The sequence below is a fragment of the Schistocerca serialis genome, chromosome 2, assembly GCF_023864345.2.
Source record: "Schistocerca serialis cubense isolate TAMUIC-IGC-003099 chromosome 2, iqSchSeri2.2, whole genome shotgun sequence".
Lineage (NCBI taxonomy): Eukaryota > Metazoa > Arthropoda > Insecta > Orthoptera > Acrididae > Schistocerca > Schistocerca serialis.
In genome coordinates, this window is record NC_064639.1 from 948956933 (window position 1) to 948975687 (window position 18755).

At 43.9% G+C, this 18755-nt stretch overlaps 1 protein-coding gene across 2 annotated transcripts in view; it reads right to left on the reverse strand.

The window, feature by feature from the left end:
- Nucleotides 1–541: 541 nt before the first annotated feature.
- LOC126458330 (protein rhomboid) overlaps nt 542–18755 on the reverse strand; it is a 304631-nt gene continuing 286417 nt past the window's right edge. For both annotated transcript variants that reach the window (XM_050095289.1, XM_050095290.1), the window contains exons 5-8: nt 9953–10065; nt 8140–8240; nt 7888–7942; nt 542–937 (exon numbers count right to left, since the gene is read on the reverse strand). In XM_050095289.1, the coding sequence (XP_049951246.1) occupies nt 696–937; nt 7888–7942; nt 8140–8240; nt 9953–10065 (511 nt within the window). In that variant the 3' untranslated portion in view covers nt 542–695. The remainder of the gene's footprint in view (nt 938–7887; nt 7943–8139; nt 8241–9952; nt 10066–18755) is intronic.

Here is an 18755-nt window from a genome sequence, read left to right on the forward strand (position 1 = left end):
AAATTCCATCAATATAAATTACTTTCAGCACTTTTCCAAGTAACAAAAATTAATACACGAGAGACATAGTTATACCTGGAGCCTTAGATATTTAGTTTGCCACTGGGCATATGGAATTACATAAAGAAAATAATATATTACCTACAAAATGTAACAGATACTTGAAGATTAAGTCTAGCTATGAGGTAGTTATCACTGCTGAAGAGCCATTTGCTTTGAATATCAGTCAATTTATTTAAGGCTCCAGATATATCAATAAAGGCAAAAACAAACTATCAAACAGAATTAATGGAGTTTCACATTCCTTACTCCTGCTTTCCCTCTTGATAGTCCTCTTTTCTGACTAGCATCAATCATCACTTTCACTCAGAATGTATAAAACGAACACTGTCCCCGAACATCAGAAATTAAAAAAGTAACAATAAGTTAACGGTTTCTTGTCCTCATACAATCACATCACTTTTAGGATGCAGACTATGAATAAACATTAATGTAACACATTATTAACAAATCAAATGAGCCATTTGCTTCAATATCAGTCTTGAAGTGTCCATTCCCACAGTAATGATGCACACGGTACATCTACGCAAGCAAAGTTTTTTTTTTTTTTTTTTTTTTCCACAGCTGTCACTGTCAAACTCTTTTCTGTTAAAGTAATTCCTGAGACTTCTAAAGGGCAGGAGTGTCACATCTGCTCACGGATAACTAGGATTGAACACATTGAAAAGGATGGCGAACAATGTGCATGCCGCATACACACCGAGCGCCACCCACCACATAAGCTGTTCGTGGAGTTTCTGCTCAAAGTTTTTCAGGACTAAGAGCCCAATTGTTAGGCCAGCTAGAGCTCCCGTTAAGTGTGCAACATACGACACAGGTGGTGCCAATGTTTCAGCAGCGTAACGATCATAAACAGCAAATCCAACATCAGCACTTGCTGAAACAAGAGAAAAATATTTATTACAATTTTGTTCACCCATCTTTTGTGGGGAAGGTATTTTTATTTAGTGGCATATGTAATATTTGGCTCAGTAACAACATAGTTCTATGAAGAGCATAGTTCTTGGAACATTTTCAATAAAAGAAATCACCATTTATATGTAATTACTGGTTGTTCATCAAATAGCCATGGCAGCCATAAGTAATTATGAGTGGCAGTTCAATAAACTTATCTTCTATATAAAAATCAAGAACTTTTACTTATATGCGAGCAGGCAAATATGAATCTCTCTTGGACATAGTAAGAAACCCTTTAAGATACAATAGGAAGTTCCAGAATATTTAAAATCTGAAAGTCACAGTATCTGAAACGCAGAAGAAATATATTCCAACCAAATAAAAGAAGCACCAGAGTGAAAGACAAGTTCCAGATTTACAAGATTACTGACTTCAGAACCTGCAGTCTCTCCCACTGTTAACATGCACCTCATCCACCTTACCTTTCCCGGTAACGCAAAAAATACTGAAGGGAAGAATTAAACTTTAACAATACACAATTAATTACACACACACAACACACACACACACACACACACACACACACACACACACACACACACACACACACACACCAGAGAGAGAGAGAGAGAGAGAGAGAGAGAGAGAGAGAGAGAGAGAGAGAGAGAGAGAATTATTAACAGCTTGATACACATCCATATGCTTGTGGCGACTATCGACCAAGTCGCAGGTAATATCTTTGTTTTTGGCAAGCTCTTTGCCCCAGTCTGTGGTCGCGCATGAAAGTGTACGGACGTGTACCGAGAATTCAGAATGTAAACAACTGTATATGTGTGCTTACGAGAAATAAAAATAGTGTTTATTACATGTGGTGTAGCGTGCATCATTGGAATCGGCAACCCTACCACGCTAAACCCATACTGGTGACCCCGAATTTTGTTCGCGAGTGCTACAACGAAATCTTATACCATCGTGCAGTACACAATGGATCGCTTGCCGCCTGCTACACCGAACACGTGCCAACTAAGTGTTCCAACGGACGCTTCGGCATGGTTTTACAATTATCTACCGGGCGTCCGCAATAGTTCTACGCAGGTTCCGAACACATCGACTAGCTGTACTCAACAGGACAGTGTTTATACAATTCCACAGCCACGTGTTCCGAGTGCTCTACAGCCGACGCAATGTGCTCAAACCCCAGTGACTATGTTTACAGGTTTCCCAAGTGCAAGTGTGAATTTTCCACCCGAATCAGTGACTGTACAAATCGAGCCGGACGCTCAAGACAGGAGAGTTCATATTTCTGCCAGAACTCCGGATTTTGCACCAACCCCCCCCTACACCACCAGCGTCCGCTTTACGAGTGTTTCCGACGGCACACGCCGTTCCTGCCGCGTGTGTTCCACAAACATTAGGTGATTTTAACTATTTTAATGCACCTGTAGGGGAGGGGCCAGGAAACTGTATTCCGTCGTTCGCCGCACATCGGTCGACTACGGTCGATTCTACAGCGCCGGTCCATTCTACGCCCGTCGGCGTTACTCCGTGCCGCGCCTACCGTGCCGCGTGCCACTGACAGTGGCGGAAGCTGGTGCACCGCTACTGCACCCGAGACAATTACGTTGCAGAACTATGGACAGGGAGAGACAGTTTCTGATAAACATTTACATCAAGACTTTCCCACCCGTTGGCCGAAGCTACCACCACTTCGCAAGGATCACCCACGCACATGGTTTGCCTTGGTCGACCACGTCCTGCAGCTACACGGCGTCGCCGACGACAATTCGAAGTTCCTATGCTTACTGTGTCACCTCCATGACAAACTGGATCTGATCTGCGACATTGTGGCTTCGCCCCCCGCTACGGACAAATATGCGTTTGCCCGACGCACCATCCTCGAGCGACTATCCACATCGACAGAGGAAGCTATCCGCCTCATCAGTCAGGAATCGCTGGGATCCAGGTCCCCGTCGCAACTCTGGCGTCATCTCCGCGCTATGATTGACACGCATCACATGCCGGACATTACACTTTGGACCATCTGGTTGCTGAAACTTCCCCCGCAAGTTCAACTTCACCTTCTACATGTAACTTCGGCCCCACTAGATGCCAAACTGAAGATCGCAGACCAGGTTTACAAGCTTACAACATTCTGCCCCCCCCCCCCCCCCCATACCCCCCCAGGGTGCCCTCAGGCCTCAGGGGTTGGCACACCTGCGCGGCAGTTCCCATCCTGCAGTACAGAGTGCGCACGACTCGCTCCACGCATGCGCGCGGAGCCAACGCCGCCTGGCAACCGCCGCAGTAACTCCTCTCCTACCAGCACTACTGCAGCGTCGCCATCGGAGGGAACTACAAACAAGTCCCCCTCCACTGCCGCTTCAACCTCAACCAGCGCGACGGGCGATGCCACGCGCCGCCCCGCTTGGTGTTATTTCCACTCCCGCTTTGGCGACGCGGCTAAGAAATGTTGTTCTCCATGCGCGTTCCCAAACTAATAACGCGACCCAATTCAGGCGCTATGGGCCGCGTTGCACCGCACAGACGCCTATCACTAAATACTTCTTCTCCTCACGCGCCAGGACGCTTGTACGTGAAAGATGCAGTGTCTTGCCTTTCATTTCTAGTCGACACGGGGGCCGAGGTTAGTGTGATACCTTTGTCCGCAGGTATTAAATTCGAGCTTCAGCCTTGCCCCCCGCTTCGAGCCGCCAATAATTCCCTGATCCGCTCTCATGGAATAACGAATTTAAGCCTTAAACTGCAGGACATTAATACGCCCTTACAGTGGACTTTCGTTATCGCGGATGTGGATGAACCCGTGCTTGGGGTAGATTTTCTCTTAGCCCACGCACTGTCACCCAACCTACAACGAGGTACACTAACCTTTAACTCGGGAGACCGTACCACCGGTTCAGATATCTTACCCCTCTCATCCGAAAGCGCCATTCTGCTGTGTGAGCTAGCGGAAACTGCTGTTGCAGTGCTTTCTCTTAGATCACACAATGACGAACTTCGGGACAGCAATGGGGCCCTCCGCTTACGCATCGCCGCCGTGCAAGCCAAGCTCACGGACGCGCGTAAGCAGACCGCCCAGCTGTCGCACACGGCCACGCCCCCAACCCCCGCACCACTTCCTCGCACCTGCAGCCGACGCCGCGTGACATTTCTACTGCCGGACGGAAGCTGTACCCGCGACGCTACCAGGTACCCCACCGAGCTCTTCGACAAGGACTACCAGTGGATCACCGCCACTGCTGCTGAACTGCCGGCCTTGGACACACACACGTGTGCATTACAGGTTAGTCACAGTGCAACGGGTGCTGGTCCAGCATCCCCATCGGTGTTCGCGATCAATAACGGTACTGTCCACAGAATAAATACCACAGAAGGCCCACCGGTACGTGCAAAGGCTAGGCGTTTAAATCCGGAAAAACTTAAACACGCTAAAGCTATTGTTCAGGAACTTTTAGATAATAAGACTATCCGCGCTTCTTCCAGTTGTTGGTTGTCACCCATTCATTTGGTGCCCAAGAAAGATGACACTTTCCGCCTCTGCGGTGACTATCGGGCGCTTAACGCCAGAACAATTTTAGATAATTATCCCGTCCCAAATATTCAAGACTTTGCTTCCCAGCTGCATGGGGCACAAATTTTCAGTGTAGTCGATTGTCATAAGGCGTACCACCAACTGCCAATGGCACCTGAGGACATTGAAAAGACCGCTATCATCACCCCGTTCGGGTTGTTCGAGTATTTGTTTATGCCATTCGGCCTTAAAAATGCTGCACAGACGTGGCAACGGTTCATCGACTCGCTGGTTGGAAAACTGGACTTTGCATATGCGTACCTGGACGACTTGTTAATTTTTTCTTCCTCCCTCGAGGAACATGAACAACATTTAAATACAGTGTTCCAACTATTAAAAGCAAACGGTATCGCAGTGAACAATACTAAGTCACAACTCCGCCGCACCAGTGTCACTTTTCTGGGCCACAGAGTTTCTGGCGACGGCATCCGCCCCCTAACTGAACGGGTGGAGGCCATTAGTACGGTGCCTTTGCCCAAAGATTTTCAGGGCCTCCGCCGCTTCCTTGGAACGGTAAATTACTACCATAAACATATTCCCCGCGCCGCCGACATACAAGCCCCACTGACGGATGCCCTCGCAGGAAAAAACACATCAGGGTCTCGGGCGGTCACGTGGACTCCAGATATGCGTCGCGCATTTGATAATCTAAAGTCAGCCTTACAGACAGCTGTTACGCTTGCTCACCCCATTCCTGATGCTCCCATCTCGCTTACTACAGACGCAAGTGATACAGCAGTGGGGGCAGTACTTCAGCAATCCGTGGGTTCTGTTGTACAGCCGCTCAGATTTTTCTCCCACAAACTGACCGCTTCCCAACGTAAATGGTCGACCTTCGACCGGAAACTGTTTGCTATTTATGCTGCTATCAAATATTTCCAAGACGATATCGAAGGTCGCCATCTCGTGGTATTTACCGACCACGAGCCATTGGTTTACGCTTTCCGTAACCCAGGTAAGGACTCATCCCCGAGACGTTTTAGGCATATGGACCTTATATGTCAGTTTATGAATGACATACGTTACGACAGAGGCGCAGACAATGTCGTCGCTGATTTTCTGTCTCGGGTGTCGGTTTTATCTTCACAACTGGACCTCAGTGAGCTCCCTAAATTGCAGACAGAGGATACTGAACTCGCAGCATTGCGTTCCGATATCAAAACAGGACTCAAACTAGAGTTACGGACACTTCCTGGGTTTTCATCACCCATCTGGTGCGACATTTCAACAGGACGCATACGCCCGGTGATTCCTGCACCTCTCCGCCGGGACATATTTAATAGTATCCACGATTTGGCACACCCTGGCATTCGCGCCTCCGCACGTCTGGTATCTGAACGTTTTGTTTGGCCCGGGGTGATAAAACAGTGTCGCAGTTGGGCACGAGCATGTGTGGCTTGTCAGCGCGCAAAAGTAGGACGTCATGCACAGCCCCCCATGGGTACGTTCGATGTGGCAAAAAGAAGATTCCAGCACATACACATCGATATCGTCGGGCCCTTACCCCCCTCAGGCCCCTTCCGTTACATACTGTCCGCAATTGACAGGTTTACCCGCTGGGTAGAGGTAATTCCTCTCACTACTATCACAGCCGATGCAGTGGCCCGAGCCCTGCTGTTAATGTGGATCTCGTGCTTCGGCTGCCCAGTCTCTGTCACCACCGACCAGGGCCGCCAGTTCGAGTCTGCCCTCTTCCGACAGCTTTGTGAAACGATTTAGGACTACAGCATACCACCCCCAGAGCAATGGGCTTGTGGAACGCTGGCACCGAACACTTAAAGCTTCCCTGATGTGCCACGGAGGTGAGTGGGCCGATGCCTTACCATGGGTAATGTTAGGCGTTCGGGCCGCGTACAAAGAGGACCTTGGCGCATCCCTGGCAGAGGTACTGTATGGAGAACCCCTCACACTCCCAGCAGAGTTAGTCGAGCCTTCACTTCCTCCAGATCAAATCTGCAACTCGACATTCGTCGGGCAGGTCAAGGAGCTAATTGCTAACATCCGCGTGCCACCTCCTCGACCACACACGCCCCCTCCCGTATTTCTGCATAAGGACTTGGCGTCGTGCACTCATGTCATGGTGCGTGATGACACCATCCGACCGGCACTCAGACCTCCATATACGGGCCCGCACAGAGTCATATCACGGCGTACCAACACGTTCGAAGTGCTCATTAACAGCACGCCTCAAACGGTATCCGTCTGCCGCCTCAAACCTGCATGGACTCTGGGAGAACTGCCCGATACCCCACCCAGTCAGACCCCATCCCCTGCTGCACCCACCTCGCATGAGGCATCTACCAACAGTCCATGGATGAGCGACGCCCATTCCCACACGTGTGACGTTCCCCACTTCCAGTCGTGTGACAGTGCTACAGGTGCGTGTGACATTCCTATGCAGAGTGATGCGTGTGATGACTTACCCTCCTACAGGCAGCCCCTCGCCTCTCCCCTGTTAGGATTCAGTGTTGTATCAGGGACCAGCCTCAGAGCGTGTGATGTCACCGATGACGACTCGTGTGGAGATTCTGTCAACCCGTATAAGGAAGTGGTAGTGAATGTCAACACAGATCTTATTTGCAGCTCTAATGTGTTTTTTGTTATGCAGCCGGGTAATGTGTACATCTTCTACGAACAAGCCAGCTTCCCCAGTGACAACTTAACTCACATTCATCTCCTCCAGTCTGTCCCCTTGCCTGTTGGTACTGACCCATCAACGGTCAAAGTCCTATGTACCGCCACAGGCATTCAGATCCGCTATCCTGGCCCCTCACAACCCACCATCCCCTCCCCAGATCCTTCAACTGCTGTACGAAGATTCACCCGGTCAGGCAGGACCATCCGCCCCCCCTCGCTGGCTCGAAGACTTCAATTACTAATGTAATGTAATGTAAGGTATGGTTTCTGATTAAACACCCTCTCCCTCCCCCCTGGGTGTTCCCTTTACATGTATGCCCCAATATTTATGTTTGTGCTCCACACTCTAGGGGGGGGGCTAATGTGGCGACTATCGACCAAGTCGCGGGTAATATCTTTGTTTTTGGCAAGCTCTTTGCCCCAGTCTGTGGTCGCGCGTGAAAGTGTACGGACGTGTACCGAGAATTCAGAATGTAAACAACTGTGTATGTGTGCTTACGAGAAATAAAAATAGTGTTTATTACATATGGTGTAGCGTGCATCATTGGAATCGGCAACCCTACCACGCTAAACCCATATGCTAATATTTCAGATGTTTTTGGGTGAGGAATAGTAAGGTCAAGTTAATATTCTGTTCTACTGAAAGCACTTAATTCATTCCTCAATATTTGTACATTACATGTACAATATCATCTAATACTTACCAACAAAAAATATTCCAATTAATCTAACAATTCCGAACTCCATGTTATTGTAGTTCTGAAAAAATGTAAAAAAAAGAAAAACTATTAGTAACATAAAAAACAGTTGGCAACATTGTTAACAAAATTGGTGCAATGATTGGAAAATGTGTTGCTACAGACAACTGAAATTAGTTACATTTGGTCTATCACTTTACAAGTACATGAATATTTAAGTATTTCCAAAAATATATTTTGTATGGCAAGTGTTATTACCAGGAGGACATTGGCAAGATGAGCTGCTAACAGTGCATATACACCGCCTGATGCTCCCACAAGGTACACATCAGGGTCGAACACTGATGTGCCTAGTGAACCTGAAGGACAATAAATGACAAATGAGAACACTGGGAAAATATTGCTTCAATCTAAAAATATTATTGAAGCTTAATGCTTGTATTAAACAAAGGACTTAGTACTAGGCAACAAATGAGAAAGTAATATCCCTGATTACTGTTTTGCGTATCAAGTAACATGTCTGAACTGAGGGCGAAGCAATATGGAGCATGAAGAGGTAAGTAACATCATTCTCCTTAACTATGCATAGTTACCTAGTGAGGGTAATGTAGCTCCTTCGCTCTACATCACAATTTAAGTTAAATGAAGCTAAATATAGGGGAAATCGAAGTGATATGGAATTATTTGTTTTGGAAATAGATGTTCTACAGTTCCAATGTTCCACTGTTTTTTATATCATCTATCTATCTATGTATCTTTCATTCTCGGTACTAATTTCCAGGCTGTAGTCCCATTTTCAAGTGATCACTCCTGGCACAAGCCAAGCCACCAGGCTACACTCTTATCACCCAGTGCTTGTAGGCAAACTACGGAATCGTTACTTTGAAATGGGGTTGCAGGACCGAAACTAGTAGCATGAACAAAGGATAAATCTGCATAAATAAAAATTCAATTGTTCACCATACAGAGGAGAGGCTGAGTCACATAGAGGTACAACAAAGAAACTGCTAAAAACAAAAACACACACACACACACACACACACACACACACTTTTCTTTGATTTAACATTTTTCACAATTCTACACCACATTCTCTAGTCATCATTCCACAACAATGCAAATTTTGCTTACAAGTTACTGTTTGCATTTTATTTATATATGCATTTCATTTACTCTTGTTTTATTTAAAATATGGGATTACTACCTCTATTTTTCGCCACTTCTTTTGCATAGTATACCTTTTACAGATTCCTGTCTTTAGCTTCCAGAGACAGAAGAGTTAAAAATAATTCATTTTTAAGTACAGTATCCTGTAACAATTCTTTGCTTTGTATTGCTGCTGGTCTATCCATAATCTACAATGTCATTATGTGTACAACAATCCCAGAAGAGTTGAAGGGGAAGGAGGAGGGGTGAAGGAAAACATTGGAGTGGTTTAGGGAAAGGGGCACAGTCACCCAGAATCCCACATCAGGAGAAGATTACCGGACGGGATGAGAAGGAAAGACTGATTGTTGGAGGCTGCACTGGACGAGATTTGAAAACCTGACAGCTTAAAGGTGGAAGACAGTATGATATGCAAGACAGATTACTACTAAAACATCATGCACGAGTTAATACCCGTGAAACGCTAAGTGCATTGTATGTAACAGAGGGGGGAAGGGGGGAGGATGGCAATAAATATACGAAAGATGTAGAAAACTAAAATGTAGTGAATAAAGGAGTATTTACTATGAATAAATGCTGAGATGGAAGGAATTAACGTAAATTGAGGCCAGGTGGGTGGTGAGAACACGGACATGTTTTAGTGCTGGCCCTCTACCACAACAAGCACTTTGTTTCTGATGACCCTGTATGTATTATTTTTATAACCCCCCCCCCCCCCCCCACAAACCCTTCCCCCACCCCAGAAACACTATGTACAAGTAAGATCTATTCTACATTTTACTTTTAATAATGACTCAGTTAATTGAAAATAACATAATTGCTACTATTACTATATTACTAATATTGAAAAGTGCTTAATGTGTCTAGTAATTTTAATACAATTTCTTTAGGCACTGCAACTGACCTGCTAGAACACCTGCCATGTATACTGCCCCTATCCTCAAGGATCCATGAACCATCTCTAATGGCAGGCCGACAAGAACTTGCACGAGGAGGTTAAATATTAAGTGCAGCCATCTGAAACAATAAACAAAAGTAAGATTTTTATTTCAGTGTTTTACAATAAACAAATGAGTAAATGACCATCATTGTTTTGTTCACAACAACATAACAGTCAAAGGAAACCAGTAATCTCATTTGGAGTAACAAATAATAAGGCAAAAGAGAACTAGCAAAGCTAATTTGGAAACATACAAAAAACTCTTTTCTTATGTGCTGAAACAAAGAACAAGCTTCATAGGAAATTTAGCCCCCTCTCTTGTACATCAATAAAGCACGTTCAGCTTTGGTGCAAGATTCTATGGCTTAACTCCACAAATACTACTACAATGAATGGCTATTCTTTAAATTGAAAGGCACAGTGAAGATGAAGATGAGAGCACTTAAAGTTTGTGTGTTTCTTTTGATGGCACTTAATGTGCCATTCATCTTTAACACTCGCTCTGTCAGTAAATGCGAAAAAGGTTTAGACTCCTTATTAAAAAGTATATTCCTTCCCCAACCAACTACGAATGAAGCAAATTCATTCCAGCTGCATTATTATCCTGACTCAAAGCACTGCCCATTGACACCAGGAACACAAATTTCTCTACAATCATAACGTAAACATATTATATCAGTCCATTATGAATAGCTTTCAAGACACACAGTGAAGATCTATAAAAACGTAATCAGAAGATAGTCATATGTAATTTGAAGCAACCAGACATGGTTAAACATATTGCTTTATTTTGGGTCTCAGTACATTTGTCAGAAAGTAGTCAAAATGTCCTTTTCACATCCATAAAAGAAGAGGAATAAAATATAGAACCAGTCCCCTTTCTGAAAAATCTGTTATTAAAATATCTGAAAGGATTATTACTAAATTTTGACAAGACCACTGAACATCCCTAACAAAATTAGGTAATAAGTGTAGTTAAAAACAATAAGAATACTAGGACTTTTGACCAGTAAGCCACAAACTTTCATACAGTTAAGCCTTTTCCAAGTGTGACATTTAAATAATACAGGGCTATTACAAATGATTGAAGCGATTTCATAAATTCACTGTAGCTCCATTCATTGACATATGGTCAAGACACACTACAGATACGTAGAAAAACTCAAAGTTTTGTTCGGCTGAAGCCGCACTTCAGGTTTCTGCCGCCAGAGCACTCGAGAGCGCAGTGAGACAAAATGGCGACAGGAGCCGAGAAAGCCTACGTCGTGCTTGAAATGCACTCGCATCAGTCAGTCATAACAGTGCAACGACACTTCAGGACGAAGTTCAACAAAGATCCACCATCTGCTAACTCCATTCGGCGATGGTATGCGCATTTTAAAGCTTCTGGATGCCTCACGGTTTAAAGTTTATGGCCCCTTTTTCTTCTGCGGAAAAAACGTTACAGGACACGTGTATCTGGCCATGCTGGAAAATTGGCGCATGCCACAACTGGAGACCGACAGCGCCGACTTCATCTTTCAACAGGATGGTGCTCCACCGCACTTCCATCACGATGTTCGGCATTTCTTAAACAGGAGATTGGAAAACCGATGGATCGGTCGTGGTGATCATAATCAGCAATTCATGTCATGGCCTCCACGCTCTCCCGACATAACCCCATGCGATTTCTTTTTGTGGGGTTATGTGAAAGATTCAGTGTTTAAACCTCCTCTACCAAGAAATGTGCCAGAACTGCGAGCTCGCATCAATGATGCTTTCGAACTCATTGATGGGGACATGCTGCGCCGAGTGTGGGAGGAACTTTATTATCGGCTTGTTGTCTGCCGAATCACTAAAGGGGCACATATCGAACATTAGTGAATGCCTAAAAAAACTTTTTGAGTTTTTGAATGTGTGTGCAAAGCATTGTGAAAATATCTCAAATAATAAGTTATTGTAGAGCTGTGAAATCGCTTCAATCATTTGTAATAACCCTGTACTCGCAACCCATCCTGACTTCCCACAGCTATCACCAAGAAGCTACAGCCGGATAACTTGACAGTCACAGTGATGGTAAATTATATATACCAACTTCCCTCGTAAATGAGTCACATAGTACTGAAAACCATACCAAAAGTCTTACAATAGTTCCTGAAATTTTGCCTTTGCAGACAGACAGAACAACGTAGAGGAGGGGGGGGGGGGCGGCATTTATGAAGTTATAATATGTAGTATATATTATATATATATACTGCCAGATGTAATATAGCAATCAATCGCGAACTAGATTAAGAAACAATCACTACATATACTGCACGAACTTCCTGGAAAAGAAAACTTTTATTTAGATTTAGAAATTAGCTGCTAAGACACTAAACAGAAGAACATGTGGGAGTGACAAGTCGATAGTCGACAAGACCCAGAGATTCTCTTTACGAGTGGGGTTCTTTGGAGGAGACGAGGAGTGTTCGTTTCCCGCGTTAACGCATGTATCAATGGTGTTTGTGCGGTACAATAAAGGTGGTCGTTCACAGTATAAATTCCACACAAGTGTTTTCCTTTATGTAGTGAAATTACTCCTACAAACATATCATGGACAATGCAAATGAAACTAAAATAACGTTAGATATTGCAATCAAATCCCAAGAACGAAATGAAAGTAAAACAAAGAATAAATTATGTAAGAAAATAGCCCGGAAAGAGCCTGCGAGTTGTCAACCGGCCCGCCCACAGAGAGTTGAGTTGAGCCGGCCTTTGCTTTGCAGCGCTGCCGTCTGCGCGCAATTACAGCGCGAAAATTTAACGCCTGCGTCTCTTTTAATGAAGACATTTTAGACCAGTAATCGTCAGACTGTGGCCCTCGGGCCGCATGCGACCGTGGTCAAGTATTCACGCGACCCGCTGTTCTCAGCCGGATTTTACAATGTCGTATCTAGAAAGTATCAGCCTAATACAAAACGTAAACTATCGTTAAGACCTTCTTAAGAATATGGTTTTTCTGCCCAGTAACAGACAAAAGTACTTACAGAGAACTACTTACAACTCACGGGCGTGCGCGACTCGTACCGATAAGCTACTGGAGTACGAATTTTGCCAAGGAAGTAACGTAGATTCGCCAGTTCGCACTACGGTCACCTTCTAATACGGTACTTCTATGTAGCAAGCAAGACTGAATTAAGGCTGTTGTAATGCAGTAAGCAGAAGAAAACTGGCATTAGAAAGATTTATCGAACTTTTGTGATGGTGTCTCATATTCAGCAGTGAATTTAAATAGAAGTACAAATACTATTATACACCAAAATAATTCGGACACACAGCGTAACAAACAACAAATCACCACGCAACAATGGTATCATTGCCTTTAGATCGCTGAGGTTGGTAAAAATTTGAAACAGACCACAGTCGACACGGTGTATTCCGAATAGTGCCGACTTTTAACGATCCGCGTCCGTGCTATAATTTCCGTACATCCATCATGAAGAGGGCAAAAACTGTAGAGGAAGACAGAGATTGGAATACGTCAAGCAAATAATTGAGGACGTAGGTTGCAAGTGCTACTCTGAGATGAAGAGGTTAGCACAGGAAAGCAATTCGTGGCGGGCCGCATCAAACCAGTCAGTAGACTGACGGGGGAAAAAAAAAAAACCATCCATCTTCTAATGGATAATGGGACAGAAGCTGTTTTATTTATCTTGAAGCACAAACAACATCCAACATCATCAGCTGTCTGTATTAGTTGTATTTAATTGCAAACGGTTTCGGAGATACAATCCGCCATCTTCAGGCACCTTTGAAACACAAGGCAATGAAGCTTTCGGCGGGCATAATCACTGTATCTCTGATACAGTGTAGCAGAAACCGCCGTCGTACGTGGAACTTTTCGTTTATACTGCAACCAGAGGCATTATGGATGAAAAGTTCAGCTGATGCCGGTGGGTTGTACTCATTTTATTAGAGATACGGTGGTATGCCCGCTGAAAAAGCGTTATCGTCCTATGATGCAGATGGCCCTGAAGATGGTCTATTGTATCCCCGAAACCAGCTTCAATTAAATAAAACTAATACACAAAGCTGACAATGTCGCTGTTGCTACACACTGTAGCTGGACTATTGGGGACTTAACAACATACTACTTTAGGTAGGTTAAAAATTAATAATAGGGTCGGAACATATGCGAGTCTTGAGCAAAAACTTTTGCGACACCTGTTTTAGACAGTAACTACCAGTGCATCTAATATTCTACATCTACATTTATACTCCGCAAGCCACCCAACGGTGTGTGGCGGAGGGCACTTTACGTGCCACTGTCAGTACCTCCCTTTCCTGTTCCAGTCGCGTATGGTTCGCGGGAAGAACGACTGTCTGAAAGCCTCCGTGCGCGCTCGAATCTCTCTAATTTTACATTCGTGATCTCCTCGGGAGGTATAGGTAGGGGGAAGCAATATATTCGATACCTCATCCAGAAACGCACCCTCTCGAAACCTGGACAGCAAGCTACAACGCGATGCAGGGCACTTCTCTTGCCGAGTCTGCCACTTGAGTTTGCTAAACATCTCAGTAACGCTATCATGCTTACCAAATAACCCTGTGACGAAACGCGCCGCTCTTCTTTGGATGTTCTCTATCTCCTCTGTCAACCCGACCTGGTACGGATCCCACACTGGTGAGCAATACTCAAGTATAGGTCGAACGAGTGTTTGTAAGCCACCTCCTTTGTTGATGGACTACATTTTCTAAGGACTCGCCCAATGAATCTCAACCTGGCACCCGCCTTACCAACAATTAATTTTATATGACCATTCCACTTCAAATCGTTCCGTACGCATACTCCCAGATATTTTACAGAAGTAACTGCTACCAGTGTTTGTTCCGCTATCATATAATCATACAATAAAGATCCTTCTTTCTATGTATTCGCAATACATTACATTTGTCTATGTCAAGGGTGAGTTGCCACTCCCTGCACGAAGTGCCTATCTGCTGCAGATCTTCCTGCATTTCGCTACAATTTTCTAATGCTGCAACTTCTCTGTATACTACAGCATGCATATTACGCAATGAAGCTACGAGGAGGGCTGCCAGTCGCCAAGATTTATGTAAGGACTCCATTATGCTTTCAATGTACCAGTGAAACTGACGTATGATACCAATAGCAGGGCAATTTCTTTTTATTTTGGTATTGGGTACTATTTAGGAAATATGATATAATCATACTTTTTGGCTACAAGTTTGCTACGAATCCCCATTTACTTACCAAAATTATCCAGTGAAATGTATTTTGTACCAAAGCCGTAACATAATTACTTTTGTAGTACACGCACGAAAGACTGCGTTAGCTACACATAGAATGAAGTTTAATAGTGGTGTTACTCAGCATTTATAACGTTTCTCCCACCTAATTTTGGAGAGCTAGGATCGCTGCTAGGTGATCTGCGCCACTAATTTATACATAACTAGCCTCCTGCTCCGGCTTCGCGCGGGTAGCAAAAAATATTTACTACCGGACGGCTTGTTTGGCGTAGCGGTAATAAATTATACACACAAATCTTCGTCTTGAAACTGGAGATCTGTGAAAACCGTATTGAAATCCCTATAGTAACTCCTGACATTAGCCAGAATACATACACAAAAACCGCGCAAGGGACTCTAAATTACAATATATATAAAATAGAAGTACATCGTAGAAAGCATAGTGTGTACAACTGGTTATGAAAATTGGTGGTCTTGCGCAGGGAAAAAACGAAAAACTCGAGAAGGAAATAGAAAAATATTCTGCACAGATTTCGTATGTTTTCATTTACTTTGTTTTGGGTAGCTGCTAGTTGATCGCTGGATGTGGTGACCACTGATATAGATTACTCATTTAGTTCGTGTCTTTTTACTTGCAATTGTGTGCTTTACGTTACGATGTACTTGTAATTCAGTTCACTGCAGTAGTCATCTTAGCTAAATGTTGAAAATATTTTATTCCTAATCATGATATTTCCTTATCTGAACTCTTTATTACAAACTAAATTGTAACTGCCATCTTTAATACTCCCGTCAGTTGGTGTGTTCCGAGAGATGCAAACGCATTTATTTTCTTGGAAAATTAGAGAGTACAAAAGGTCCACTGGCAATGATATTTATTTCATTTACCTTTTCAGCAGAACGAGAATTATGGTGGGGCAATATTCTTTAGTTTTCCTTTGTAAAAAAGCATTTGGAAACAGTTAAGCATTTCATTTGACTGCACGCATACAACCAAGCAGAGTTTCTCTGCGTTTCGTGAAGGATCTTTCGTCAATATTCTAGTACGGTAGTCACTGAAGGTCTCACACGCTGCTCTCTTGACAGCCAAATGCGTTTCATTCGGCATTTTTGTATCTAAAGCTGGCGATCTAGCCAAGAAATTACCAAATGCTGTACATGAATGGGCACCTAAAGCAGTTAATACATAGGCTTAGCAATAAACAGGATAAGCAATATTATTTTTCTACTAATAACCATTTGTGCGTGCGTGTGTGTGTGCGACTGGCGGTCAACGGCTCGAAGAAACCATTTCGAGGTATTCACCGTCAGTCACATTCTGTGATAGTACTAACAAATCTCTCCTCTATCCTATCATCTTTTTATATTATTCTTAAAAAACAAAATTTTATTTATATTTCAGCCTTAAATTATCGTTATTTTGAAAAATATTCTTTGTAAATGTTATACAAAAGAAAAGAAAACTGCAAGAAGATGAAAAACGAAAATTGTAAGATGTACGATCTGTTTTAATCATCAGGTAACAGGTCTATAATTTGGCAATAAATAAATAAAAATAAAATTAGACGAATAAGGACAACGTTTATATCAATACAGGCTGGAAAACATTCGTGTAGTAATCTTCTACAGACATAGGTATAGATATGAAAACAAAAATAAAAGTAATAATTCGTTTCAAACACAGGGCGCAAAATTAAGAAGCCACATAGCTAACAATAGACGCACAATTTCCTCTGAGGCCATTGCGAGGTAAATGCACACAAAGTGCCTCGCAAACTTTTGACCCACCCCAGAAACGGATTAACCGAGACACGTGTTCGTTTATTTTGACCGCTTTTCCACTGAGGCAAGTTTCTGGAAAATCGGGTTATGGCACTTGCCGAGTTCTCCTCGTTTGCGGCGCATCATTATTCGACGAGACACCTGCCGCTGCACGACGTGTCTTCTACGAACTGAGCACTCCCGAAGCGAAACCTCACCGCTCTATAGACCGCTCGGAGCATCGAGAAGCGGCGACTTCGGGCGATGCGAACGGGGGCCCGGCGCCAGCGCCGTGTCTCGTGTGTGACGGGCCGCGACGCGCCCCTGGGCGAGCAGAGCGCCGGCCTCCATATTCATTGGGGGCGGGGCGGCGCAAACTTCCGACTCGTCTGTTTGACCGGAGACGGGTCGGTCCGGCCGGGCTCGCCTGTGTGGCCACGGGGCGTCGCGGAACACACCCACAGCCGCTTATCTGGCCGCGCAAACATCCCGGGCCGCCTCTGCCTTTCCAGATGTCCAGATAACCGGCCCACGTCCGTTTCCCAAGCTCTCGTCCACCTAGGCAGAGTCTGTCGCACTACACATTTCTTCCAGCTTACCGTAAACCGGGTACGCTTTGACCGATTTTCAGATTAAAATGTAATTATCACGACTGGTTTTTAACGCCTGTGTTGTTTATGGTAGTGAACACTGGTGTTGTACGACAGGATTATATACAAATTTGTAAAATGCAGGGCATAGGCAATAGAATATGAACGGGATTGTTGGTGATATTCTTCAGAATCAACTGCGAATCCGGAGGGGAGGCGAGGATGGTGGGAGGTGACATGATATCGCCCGCCCGCCGCCCCCCCCCCCCTCCCCCATCCACCGCGAGTAACATTTTATAAGAACCGTTTCTGTTTTTATAAGCATCAATTTCCAAATTTCACAACTAACTTTCACAGAGTAAAATAGCATTAAAACGACAGTAAAGCATCTCGATTGCTTTAATTTTTTAAAAATCTTTTTAGGTTCACCATGAACCATCCTCAGATTTGGTTACGCAGAGTAAAATTTTATTCCGCGGCATAGCATGTAACTTTTGCTAAGCTAAACGTATTAACCTTGTAACAGATACATGCAGATCTGAGGATAGGTCATCGTGAGACGAAAATTAAAGCAGTCTAGACGAATAAAAGTTTTACAACCAGAAGGCGAGTTATCTCCAAATGCATAAACTTTTGCAAACTGGAGTGTCTCGAAAGTGGCAAGCTAGTCTACGCATTATTCTGCCCGGGGACTGGGTGTTTTATCTCTGACACGATTCGTGAGTCCACAGGTAGTTGAGTAAGGAAAGACGGAAACGACTCAAAGGAACAGCATTTCCCTCAAACATGCGTTGATAAACGCAGTGCTTAGTGAAATACTGAGAATGTGTAGTTTACGACATTGTCAATGCTGTGGCAATTTTTTACTGCTGTAGTTCTTCCAGCAACTGCATGACGCCCATATACTTTCAGAACAGACCGGTTTCAAATGCTACACTTTTTCGAGTAACAATTTTCTGAATTATTACAATTACTTCTACTTCAATTAATAATAATAATAATAATAATAATAATAATAATAACAACAATAATAATAATAACAATAACAATAACAATAGGAACCAACACAACTGGATACAGATCACAAGTATACACAACATTTATTACCAGATACCCAGAATTAAAATTTTTAACAGAACAACGACTAGCTGATCAGATCCGTGTAATAATCAAAAATAACAGGA